We start from the raw sequence: 13,501 nt of genomic DNA on the forward strand, positions 1-13,501 counted from the left end.
CTGATCAATTCTCAAGCCACAGAAAATTACAAGAACTAAAATAACAAAAGTAGCAATTTTAAACAACATTTGAAATCTGCCTCTGTCAGATACAACTCTACTAGAACTCAACAGCCCAGGGAGACAATCCATGTGAAGTAAAAGTGCTCCAACTACAAGGGACCTTTATCCAGATAGTATTTGTTTCTTACTCTTGCCATTTATTTTTTTTTAACTTTATTTATTTTGAGAGAGAGGGAGAGAGAGCACAAGCAGGGGAGGAACAGAGAGAGAGAGAGAGGGAGAGAGAGAGGGAGAGAGAGAGAGAATCCCAAGCAGGTTCTATGTTGTCAGAGCAGAGCTGGATGCAGGGCTTGAACCCACGAACTGTGAGATAATGAAATGAGCCAAAAACAAGAGTTGAGTGTTAAACCGGCTGAGCCACTCAGGTGCCCCATTCATTCTAAAGCATAATTATATCTATATACACTAGTAATATTTAACATATAATGACTAATGTGCCATCAACTTCTCGTTTAACTCTCACAAACTTGTAGTTATCACTACTATCCTATCCTACAATCAAGAAAATCTACAGATGAGGCATTGAGAGGTTAAGTACCTACGGTAGAAGTGACAAAATTCAAACAGAACCCAGGTGTAACAATTGCACGCTTGTAACTATTACTTATGTTACATTAACTTACTACATCATAATGCTTTTTACATATGGTACCAATATCCAAAACTAAAGATAATGCCATCAACTAGGTCAAAGAAATAGGAGACACTAGAAAGAAGGAGGAGTAGGAGCCAAGAGCTTGCAGGATACTGCCACTTATTAGCCTTAGGGTTTTTTATTGTATAAAAGCATAAAATAAAATGTTTAAAAGGATAAAACAAATAATTTTTAAATAAAGTAAGAAATACCCAGAAAAAATATAATAAAGCACTTGGTAAACTTGATTAGATACATGTTCCATGTCAGGTTTGTAACCTTTCAGTTCAGTGCAAAGCACTGTGTCAATAATATTTAAGCCCAGTACTTCCTAGGATGAGTTGAACCTCCCCTGATTCAAAAATACATGCCCATCTCTGGAGGAGGACACTTGTGGGGATGAGCACTGGGTGTTATGTGGAAACTAATTTGACAATAAACTATTTGTAAAAAAAAAAAAAAAAAAAAAAAAATACATGCCCATCTCACGCACTGCAGATATATGAGCTCAGTACAGTTCTTCATACAATATCTGACAGCACTCACCAAAAGTCCTAAATTGTCATTCTTTCTGCCCTGACAATTACATTAAGAACTGTCTTTAAAAAAAAAAAAAAAAAAGCTTTTACTCAAGACATTCATTGTATCATTACTTATAATAGCCAAAAAAATAAAATTTAAATTAAAAAGAAAAAGAAAAAAAATAACCTAAATATCTACTTGTAGTAGTTGTTTTTATTCACCATAATCCCTTTCTCAAGAAAACTACCACTCAATTAATCTGTGTGACCTTAAGGGGATAATCAATAGTGATTTTTTTAAATGTTTTATTTATTTCTGAGAGAGAGAGAGAGAGACAAGCATGAGCAGGGGAGAGTCAGAGAGAGAGGGAGGCACAGAATCCAAAGCAGGCTCCAGGCTCTGAGCTGGCTGTCAGCACAGAGCCTGACGCAGGGCTCGAACCCACGAACTGCAAGATCATGACCTGAGCCAAAGTCGGACGCTTAACCGACTCAGCCACCCAGGTGCCCCTCAATAGTGATTTTCTATGGGTTCCCCAACTCACCCGACCCACAGCCATAGTAGCTAGCTACTTTGCAGTACTTCATCTTCCAGGTCCCAAAACCTGGTTAAGAAATTGACAATTAGAGGGGCACCTGGGGGCTCAGTCAGTTAAGTGTCAGACTTCAGCTCAGGTCATAATCTCGCCCTCTGTGAGTTCAAGCCCTGCGTCAGGCTCTGCGCTGACAGCTCAGAGCCTGGGGCCTGCTTCAGGGAGGGGGGCGGTGTTTGTGTGTGTGTGTGTGTGTGTGTGTGTCCCTCTCCCGCTTACACTGTGTCTCTCTCTCAAAAATAAAAAAAAACTTAAAAATTTTAAATAAAAAAGAAACTGACAATTAGAATATATCAGCATTAGGGGTGTGGGGATGGCTCTGTTGGTTGAGCATCCGACTCAGCTCAACCATGGTTTCAGCTCAGGTCATGATTCCAGGGTCATGAGATCAAGCCCCATGTCAGGCTCTGCAGTGAGTGTGGAGCCTGCTCGAGACTCTCTTCCTCTCTCCTGCCCCTCACCCCTGTTCACCCACTCTTTCTAAAATTTAAAAAAAAAAATCAGCAACCCAGAATTAACTGACATGTGGACATCAGGAAAGGGAAGCTGTCTTTCAATTGTGGTTGCTATACTAAAAGGTATGTCTGGAAGCCCAAAATGAGGCTAGAAGAATCCAAAAATGGAAACAGAGACTCAATGACATTACTTGAAATCTTGAATCTAAGTTATATCCAAAGCCATTCCAGCCTCCTGCACACATACAATTCCCAGTTAAGTAAACCAATAAATTTCTTTGTTTAATTTACTAAGGTATATATTAAGTTTTTATCACAGGTAACCAAGAGAACCATGACTTGAACTAAAACACTACCTAAAGAGGAATGCTTAAATTAGTAAATTATAGTACATCCATCCAATGGATTACTGTTGACAAAATAGGGTAACTAAGAGAATGCACTCAGGAGCCTAATATGAGTTCTGGCTCTTCTACATGTTCTCTATGTGTTCTTCAGTAAGTTACTTAACCTCTCTGGGCCTCAATTTCCTCATCTGTAAAATAGGGATGTAACAGTACTTATTTTATAGGACTGTTATAAGTAAAAGAGTTACTACTTACAAAGTACCTAGAATAGGGCCTACCATTAATAAGTATATGCATATTTTAAATAAATGAAGGGTGCCTAGGTGGCTCAGTTGGTTAAGCATTCGACTTCCACTCAGGTCATGACCCCACAATTGGTGCATTTGAGCCCCGTGTCAGGCTCTGTGCTAACAGCTCAGAGCCTGGAGCCTGCTTCAGATTCTGTGTCTCCCTCTCTCTCTCTGCCCCTCCTCTGATGGCGCTCTGTGCCTCTCTCTCTCTCATAAAGTAAACAAACATTAAATAAACAATAAGATACATACATCAAACAAGTAACATACTAAGTTGACTAAATCATATAATTACAATGATATTTTTAAAAACATGTGCACAGAAAAAGGAAAAACTGTATTTTTACAGAAGGAAACACACTATTTACAAAAGAGAAAAAAAAAGTGGAACATGCCTCAGATCTTAAAAGAGACAGGATGAATGTGACTGTCCTCATACAAATCACTATGACCTTCACCAGTGGCACAATATTTTATCATCAGATGGGAAGCACATACATAGTGTCAAGTGTCAATCATAAAATCACACAAAGTATCACATTTAACAAAACTGCAGATACTATTAACAATAAAGCTTAAGAATTTAAATCTAGAAAAAGTTTGTTTTTATCTCCAGCTAAATGTTTCTAAATATGCACAAATTTAGGAGCATGGCCAATGAAGAAGAACAAATATTACAAACCATCCCAAAAGTCACTCATATTTGGTTCTGAAATGCATCTTTGTAGAATATACATATTTTTGGTTAAATACGGACATAACCTGTCTTCTTGGCAGCCTCAACATTTCAGAACTAATAATGAAGCCACATGAGAAGATTTAAGTTTCAGGGTGCCTGGGTGGCTCAGTCAGTTAAGCATCCAACTCAATTTTGGCTCATGTCATGATCCTGCAATTTGAGAGCTCAAGCCCCGCATCAGGCTCTACACTGAAGGCATGGAGCCTGCTTACGATACTCTCTGATCTTCTCTCTCTCTCTGTCCCTCCCCCACACTCTCTCACAAAAAAGAAAGAAAGAAACTTTAAAAATTAAAAAAAAGGAAAATTTAAGTTTCATAGCCTACCCCCTGGATCAGCTCTTTCTACCTTTCTTGACCATGCTTTAAATGCCTATTAACCTAGTCAAACTCTCTGTCTCTCATTAGATTTACTACATAGTACATATTACCAAGAGATTTGTTACGAAGAGATTTGTTTTGTATGCAATAAAGTAATTAAAACTAAGCACCTTAAAAAATACTTCTTATAGACAAGCCATAGCTTCAAGCCTATTTTCCAGGTGCATCAAATACTAATAACAAAGATCTACCAGTACAGCACCTCAACTTTGTTCGGAACCTTATGCACCAGATTATAAAGCCTCCTGTATTCAATGGAAAATTCTTTGTTCAAATCCTCATGTGTATTTGTTATGGCTGTGGTGGGCTTATGAAGCCAAAAGGGAAGATAAATGGCATTCCAATTTAGATTATTAAACATAAAAATAAGGTTTTTCATTAGTGTACCTCTAACATTTCCCATGAAAGAACTAAATATATCAGAAAAAATGAAATGTAAGATTTGCACAGCTGGCATAACTTTCTAAATCGGGTTATCTGGCTTTGGGTTTATTATGTGTGTTGTCTTTTAATCTTATCTTCATTCATACATGTATAAAACTCCTGCAAAAAGAACTAACACAAGTTTACAGGTAAACTGAATGGGCCTAAAAGATTAGTATATTAAAATCTGTGAAGAAAAAAATAAGAAATTAACCAAATCAAACTTCTGTATCTTAGGTAACATATCCCAAGGATATGTAATGCAGACATTACATTAAAATGCAGACTCAGGGGCGCCTGGGTGGCTTAGTCGGTTAAGCGTCCGACTTTCGGTTAGGTCATGATCTCGCGGTTCATGGGTTCGAGCCCCGCATCGGGCTTTGTGCTGACTGCCAGCTCAGAGCCTGGAGCCTGTTTCAGTCTGTGACTCCCTCTCTCTCTGACCCTCCCCTGCTCACGCGCTCTCTCTCTCTCTCTCTCCTAGAAATAAATAAAATATTTAAAAATATATATATATTAAAAAAATAATAAAAAATAAATAAATAAAATGCAGACTTTGTTCAAATCTCAGCCCTAACATTCACTGCTCCATCACACATGTTTCTGCATTTCTCTTGTGCTTCAGTTTCCTCATCTGTAAAATGAGAATGAAAGTTGCATATACCTCACAAAGTTATGAAAATTAAAGAAATATATACAAACAATAAATTGTGGCTATTATTGTTGGTGCTATCCATATCGGTCTCTAAAATATAACCTAAGAATTACAAGCATAAGTATCTTCCCAGATCTGAAAATATGTGCACATTATGATACATAATCACTCTGTTTTTAAGAAAGTTAACTGTCCTTCCACAAAACTTTTTGTTGGGTGCCAACTCTACAGAGGACATCATAGTAAGCACTGAGAATACAGAAATGAACAAAACATGATCTATGAATTCAAGACTTTGCCATTAAGCAGGCAACATAAGTAAAACTGTAATAAAAGGTGGCATAATGGAGGTGCTATGAAATAATGACAATTCTGTAAAACACTAAGGAATAAAGCACCTAACTTAGGGGGGAAACACTCCAGAACCTAGTTACTTCACTTCACAACAGAGTATCACACTATTATTTATGTAATTATCATTGTTTTTAATATAGTCATAACAGTGCTTTAGAATGTAGATCATTTGAAAAAACCAAGATCACTCAGCACACTACTTACCAAGCTCATAAACTTGAAAATTTTTTTTCATAATAATGAAAGTGATATCTTCCCTTAACAAACCCAAACATAACCTTGAAAAAGTCATACTGTGGGTCACCTGGGTGGCTCAGTCGGTTAAGCGGCTGACTTCCGCTCAGGTCATGATCATACAGTTCGTGGGTTCAAGTCCCATGTGGGGCTCTGTGCTGACAGCTCAGAGCCTGGAGCCTGCTTCAGATTCTGTGTCTCCCTCTCTCTGCCCCTCCCCCACTAATGCTCTGTTTCTCTGTGTCTCAAAAATAAATAAACATTAAAAAAATTGTTTTAAAGAAAAAGTCATATTGCTTCTTCAAGAAACATCTTTCACCAATAAATAAAAGCTACCAAACTTTCCTCCAATAAGTTATATTGGGACTAATGTCAAAATATTTTTGAGCTGGTAAAGACCTTTGAGAGCCTTGAATCCAAACCCCCTCATTTTACAGATGAAGCCACAAAGTCTAACGGAAAAAGCACTAAGGTAAGAGTCAGAAGAGTGAATTTTGGTCCCAGGTCTCTCACAATAAAAGCCGGGGCAAATTATCTAAGTTTCCTCATCTGTAAAATGAGAGGTTTGGACTCAATTGCTTCCAAGGTCCCTTTCAGCTCTACAATTCTCATTTTATGAAACTGAAGCAGAGAGATAAGCAACTTGCCCAAGGTTACACAGCTAGTTAATGGCAAAGCAGGGAGTACACTTGGATTCCAATTACGATCAATGTACTTTCTCATCTGTACCATACTGCTTCTACTTCATAACACTATTCTTCTAAAATTTTCTTAGATTTTTGGAAATGATTAACTAGCATGTAGCATTTTATGAAACTAAATGATTTATTCCTATGGCTCTTCTATAGAAAACAGCTCTAAATCCAGCAACAAGTACACGAAGTCTCCAGTTGTATGTCACTTACTACACTTATTCAGTAGAACCTCAACAAAGTTATGGGAATTTATGCTTAACTTCCCTAAGATCTAACTTTTCAATCCAACTTATGAGAGACATTATGTTCCTTATAAAATTAAAATATGAATTGTTATAGGTAATAAGTATTACACCCATAATTCTCTGAATAAGAGGAGAATTAAAATTCTTCATTTTAGTTTATGTCCTGGTTATATTTAATATGCATTTTTAAATTCAGTAGTAAACAATTTAAACACTTTTCTTTCACATACCCTCTTTTTAGACTCTCTAGGTTTAAAACCATTAGAACAAATTAAGCATATTCTTTCTGAAATCACATAAACAGTTACCAATAAGACTATAAAGACTGGTTAGAATTTCTCTTTCAAAATTGAAAATCAGCCCCCACAGTATTCTAAAATTCTGCGCCCAAATATATTACAAACTCTACTAAACTGTATCATAAGCAGCATCTGATTTCCAAAAATGCCCTCAAAGCTTATTATATTTCACAGGGAATTTAGCTAGATTTCAGGAAGACTAATGGTGTTGATTCCAGAAAATACAAGAAAATACTCAGAGGAAAAGCACAGTAAAAACGCAAAATAAAGTCAACAATAGTTTCATACCAGTGACTGAAGAGAATATTCAAATCATTCACACATATATAAGTACAGTTTAACTACAGTATTATTTTCAAAAAATCATAGAATGTTTACATTTTTAAATTGGATGGGACCTGAAGTCACTTAATCCAATAGCACTCAAAATAAGAATCAACAGAATTTATCTCTGCCTCGCCCGAAAATGTCCCTGTAGACTGCTTTAAATTCTTATTGCTAAATACTTCCAGGAGTAGTTTTTTCCACTGTTGGACAAGTCTAGCTGCTATACAATTCCTTCTTACATCCTTGCCAAAAAATTATACTGAATTCAATCTATGCCTAACTTTCACCTGCTAGTCTATATTCTAGAATAGCAGAATGAATCTACTCTCTCTGCCATTTTTACATTTTTGAAATACAAGACAGCTATCACGTTTCCCATCATTTCAGTGGTCTCTTCTTTTGGCTATAAATGTATAGTCCACAGATTTCTCGTGGGTCCTAGAGACACTTCTGAAATACGGTATACTTCCACATTGGAAGTAGCATTTTTTAAAAACCTGCCACTTGTCAAATTTTGGTGTAATATCAAAGAACATACATAATTTCTATAAAAAGACTATTAAAATACATCATGTTTTCTAACTACCCATACATATGAAGCTGGATTCTCTTCACAATATCTCAATCAAAATAAATCATAACAGACTGAAAGCAGAAGCAAAATGCAGCTGTCTCCTAATAAGCCAGAAATTAAAGTGATGTAAAACTATGAAACAATGCCACCAGTCTCACTAAAGTTTTTGTTTTAGAATACTTTTTCTTCATTTAAAAATTTGTTACTAAGTAATCAGTTTATTAATTTTAGATAAGATAGTACTTTTGAAATTATTTCTAAAACAGTAAATATTGATATACATATCACACATAAAATCTCTTTAGAGTCCTCTGTAATTTTTAAGATGGCAAAGGATTCCTGAAACCAAAAAATGTATTTCCCAAGGACAGATTCCCAGACCCCTAACTATCCTGGGATGCTCTCTCTCCTCTCTCCTCTAATTCATAAATGTGCCTCTGTAAAGGAAGCACCAACCATATATCTATTCATAAGCTAAAATCCTTAAACATATAACCCTGTCCTTCTGCAGCTAACGACTACAAGCAATTAAATGGCCATCTGGTACACCTTTATTTTTAACATCGCCCTACAGGTTTTAATCATCCAGACTCAAATACTTTAATTCTTCTGTCTAAGGGATGCAGTCTGTAACTATGAAAATAAAATGAGCAACAGTTTAATTACATTGGCATATTACCTTTTTAACCAAACTACTTTCACTGTTTACATAAAAATAAAGCAAATTATTCATATCTGGTAAGATGGAACCAGAAAATGCAAGTCTTCTGTATTATCATTTGATTCTTAGCAATAACTTCTTCAAAACTACCCAATAAACTAATAGGCAAGAGAAACTCCATCTGTTCAACTAGCCACTATGACACTAGGTTCCTAGGTCTCAGTAAAGCAAAACTAACCTTTATTTGGAAATGCACTTAATTTCTTCCCACTTCCCTAATCACAGGATTATTAGAAGATAAAATGGGATAAAGACTGGGGCACCTCGGTGGCTGAGTCAGTTAAGCCTCTGACCTGACTCTGATCATCAGGTCATGATCTCATGGTTCATGAGTGCAAGACCCACATTGGGCTCTCTGCTGTCAGCACAGAGCCTCCTTGGGATTCTCTGTTCCCCCCTTCTCTCTGCCCCTCCGCTGTTCACTCTCTCTCTCGCAAAATAAATAAACTTTTTAAAAAATGCAATAGAGATCACAGCTTTATAAGATTCGACATGAAGTCCAGAGTGACACTGCTGACACCTCTCAGGGAACTTCAAGACTGATAAAGGAAAAGCTCTGGGCCTCTTATGAAAAGAAGTTGTCTACACTCTTATCATACAAATTCCTAAATTCCAACAAATCCCTAAATCTTATAATATTTAAAGGTGTATTTCATTTGTGATCAAGTAAAACTATAATAATATGAGAATAGGGTGAGAAACGAAAGAAAGCCAAAATATAGAACACTGAAAATAATCACAGTATAATATTAAATTTTGGGTTTCAAATTATCAAAACTTCAAAATAATCAATATTTACAGTTCTGACACATCTTCAAAAACATCTCATGTTTTTGAACTCCATAAAGTAGTTCCTCTCATAACCTTGTACACATACATCCATGTATCTTTTAAGTTAAAAAAATTTTTTTAATATTTTTTTATTTTTGAAAGAAAGAGTGAGTGGGGGAGGGGCAGAGAGAGAAGGAGACACAGAATCTAAACCAGGCTCCAGGCTCCAAGCTGTCAGCACAGAGCCCAACGTGGGGCTTGAACCCGTGAACTGCGAGATAATGACCTGGGCCAAAGGCAGACGCTTAAACTGAGCCACCCAGGTGCCCTTAAATTTTTCTATTGTATTTTACATTAAATTGGTTCAATTCTTCAGAAACAAAGTTGTTCTCACCTTGCTACATATATTCTTTTCTTTTCTAAATGTTTATTGACTTTTGAGAGAGAGAGACAGCAACAGCGGGGGAAGGGCAGAGAGGGAGGGAGACAGAGCCTCCAAAGCAGGCTCTTCCCTGACAGCGAGAGCCCTACATGGGGCTCAAACTCACAAACCATGAGATCATGACCTGAACCGAAGTCAGACGCTTAACCAACTGAGCCACTCAGGTACCCCATATATATATTCAGGTTCTACTAATACAGTTCTTACTAACAGTCACTGTAAGTCCAGAACTCCCTCAACTTACATCAATTTATACAATATACAAACGGGTATACCTGCAAAAGATGTTAAACACTTGTTAAAAATGAAAACTAGGATCCCACTCAAAAGTAAATGTCTTCTTCATGTCTAAGGCTTCAAATAAGCAATTCCTATTAGCATTAATGATATCTGAAAGACAATAGCTTCAAGATAAATATACAGTACCCTAGAGAAAATTAACACAGTTTTAACTTACATGCTGGTTGGTCAAAAAGAAATATACTACTGTGGCCACAGAGGTACTTGGTGAAATATAATGTTCACGAAAACACTTCTTGTTATTTCATTAACAAACAAAAGATTCACTAATTTAGTTTACATAAAAGCCTACTGTAATCCAAACTGCTACAAAGAATTCTGGTTATTTGAAAGTTCAAGCTAAATTATTCAAACCCTTCAGAATTTTCAAACATCAGGAAAATTGCAGAATAATGTAGAAGTTTTTTTTTTTTTTAACTAGAGTTAAAGTAACCTCAGAAACTCACAATCTAGATTTTGTACCCCCTAAATTACTAATACTGATAATTGATGTTACAGATGAACAATTCAACACTACATCTTCAGGATCTAGTACAGCACCTGGCTCAGTGAAATGGCTCAATAAATATCTGAGAAATGAATGAATGATAAAAAGGGATAGCCCTTTGAAAAGACGGTCTTTCCCAAGACCATAATTTACCATCACTCGTTACACTATTACTGATAACACTATCATTAAGCACCTTAATGAAACTACATACAAAAATAAAAGCATACTAAAAACACCAACTGCTCTGTTTACAAAATAGAATTTGGAACGTCCATTTACAAATTTTCAAGTGCAAAAGGAAAAATCGCCAGATGCACTAAATTTAGTCAATAAATAAACTTTTATCTTCTAATAATCAGAAACTCAGTGTTGGGGGTAAGAAGGAAAAGGAGAAAACGTCTCTCAATGTATTCAGCATGCTTAATGGATGCCATAAATCAAACCTTTCCATGAATTTTCTGGAGCAAATTCATGCCAATCTTTGAGCCTATTGTCACTTTCACACATGCTCACAGGAACAAGATGACAAAGAATGCTATGCCTGAACCAGGAGATTCAGGGCACAAACCACTTGATTAACAACTGTCAAGGCTGGGTACTAAATATTGACAGATATTTTCAAAATAAATTAACCCCACCGATTCCTATATAAATCAAAGCTCCTGGTTTCCTTTAAGGATTCACAAGACTACTGGACTTCCAGACATTTTTTGAAAATGTGGTTACAGTCTCCTTGTGTGACACAACTGGGAGTGAACAACCCATTTACCAACTGCTGATGAATACCGCTAAACGTTTTCCCAGACAAAAGAGCGTTGAACGCGATTCCATGCACATTTATTCTTCCTCCATAAATGCCTCTTCTCCCAAATTTCATTTTATGTCGTATACTTAAAGTTAAATACAGCAAGTTGAAATCTTGGTCAAAAGCACTCCTGCGTCTTACTAGCTGTGTAACTGCTACATCTGGTGGCAGCACACTTGCATGCAAGAAACCAGAAAACTTAGAAAACAATTGTAACCGATTTGGTGCGTGTTTGCAGTAACCTTTACGCCGATATTTCCCACAAAACCCACGACCCTGTCAGGGAACAGTAGCCTACTTGCACAAGACAGATAACGCACCAACACGCAGGAGGTGATGGCGAAGGAGAGAAAGTTGCAACCATCTGGAGGGGGTGGTTTCAAAAGCCTGTCCACGAGTCAGCCTGCCGTTTAAATTGCTCTCAGGGGCCAGGCAGGGGATCAAAGTCGGCTTTGATAATTTAAGCGACGCTCCCCAAAGGGCAGAGACCCTGCCAGCGAGGGGCATCCTCCAGGTCCCGGGCTGCAAAGCTCGCAGAGCGGGGACCGCCTCTATGGGAGGAGTGCGCGAGGGAAGGGGAGGGGGCTCAAGGCTGAATGCTTCAACGGGAGGGAAAACCCACCAGAGACCGGAGGCCAGGAGGTTAAGAGTACTGAGTGTACTAGCAAATGGAGCAGAAAGGGGCTGGCGTCCGGGGGGAGGCTTCCCACCCCAGCAGTACTGGCTCTTAGGAGCCCCATGCGAGTCTGCGCGCCTCGCCCCGTCCCCACCAGCGCGCACCCCCTCGTCCGTCTCCGCCGCGAACCACCACCCACAGCCGGCGCACTACCTCCCCGGAGCCGGGCGGCCTCGCGTCCACCTCGTCACCATCCCCCACCCCGGGGTCGGAGGAGGAGACCCGGGGGGCGCGGGGGCCGCGGCGCGGGAGAGGAGGCCCGCGAGCGGGCGCGGGCGCGACGGCGCTTACCTTCCCTGGGCCTCCCGGATGGCGGCGTGTGATTCAGCAGGGACCTGGCCGCCGCCGCCGAGCCCGGGGTTGGAGACGTGGAGAGCTGGGACCAAGATGGCGGCCCCTCCAAACTTCCACTGCTACTTTGGACACTCATCAAGCTACTTTCTGGGAACCCGACTCCCCCCCTGCGACGGCGGCGGCGGCAACGGCACCGGCACCCGCCTCCGTCATGGCGGGGGCCGCGCTGAGGGCGAGCGAGGGAGCGAGGGCAGGGAGGGGAGAGTCAAGGGGATGGGGGAGGAAGCCGAGAAGGGGGGAGGTAGGGAGGGAAGAGGTGAGGGGAGGAGAGGGGACGGGGAGGAGGAAAAGGGGGAGAAGCGAGGGAGCAGGCGGGCGCGCCGGGGAAGAGGCGGAGGGAAGGAGCGCGGCGGCGGAGGCGTCGAGGGGGCGCCCGGCGGAGTGCAGGCGGAGCGCGGGCTGCGCCGGCCGAGAAGACTTCCGCGAGCGGAACCTGCCGGCACCTCTGCAGTGCGTCGGCCCCCGGCGTCGCCTGGGTGGCGGCGGCGGGCGGTGGGTGGCGGCTGAGGCGGCGGGGTAACCTCTGCATCAGTTACAGGCGGCGGCGGCGTCACGCGCCGCCTGTGCAAACACTATCGCGAGGCTCCTGTGCCTCCGGTAGCGGCGGCGGCGGCGGCCGCGGGAGCAGGCATGGGGGAGGGACCTGCCAGGGGTTGGGGGCGGGGGGGGGTGTGGAGAGGGTGCGAGCGCGCGAAGGAGGAGACGCGGGTGCCGGGCGCCCCTGGCGCACCCGCGGCTCGCAGCGCGGCGCGGGAGCCCCGGGCCGGCGGACTCGCGAGCGCGGGGGCGGCCTCCCCGCGCCGGCCGGAGGGAGGCGCACCCCGCACGCTCCCCCGCCGGCTCCGGCTCCCGCTCCGTTGCCACCTGACTCCCCCTCCCTCCCGCGGAAGCGCGCTTGGCTTCCGACCCACACCCAGCCTGGGGGAGAAATGCTTCTGCTCTCACTGCGCTGTCCTTCTCAGGAGTTCGCTATGATCATTTCTCAAAATGGAACTGAAAAGTTAAGAGTTGCTTCTTTCTTGCCCATCTGTACTGTGCAAAAAAAAAAAAAAAACCTGCGTGCGTCTCCCCGTCTGCAGAATTGGAGTGATTACCGAATAAAAGAGCTAAGAAAA

The 13,501-nt window shown here is 40.9% G+C and overlaps 1 protein-coding gene across 1 annotated transcript in view; it reads right to left on the bottom strand.

The window, feature by feature from the left end:
• The window catches only part of TLK1 (tousled like kinase 1), a 144,329-nt gene extending 131,717 nt beyond the window's left edge, over positions 1-12,612 (bottom strand). Inside the window, exon 1 of the mRNA XM_039220476.1 lies at positions 12,324-12,612. Within this exon, the coding sequence (XP_039076407.1) occupies positions 12,324-12,462 (139 nt within the window). The 5' untranslated portion in view covers positions 12,463-12,612. The remainder of the gene's footprint in view (positions 1-12,323) is intronic.
• Between the last annotated feature and the right edge of the window lie 889 nt (positions 12,613-13,501).

Source organism: Hyaena hyaena, unplaced genomic scaffold (assembly GCF_003009895.1).
Source record: "Hyaena hyaena isolate Hyena2069 unplaced genomic scaffold, ASM300989v1 scaffold_894, whole genome shotgun sequence".
NCBI lineage: Eukaryota > Metazoa > Chordata > Mammalia > Carnivora > Hyaenidae > Hyaena > Hyaena hyaena.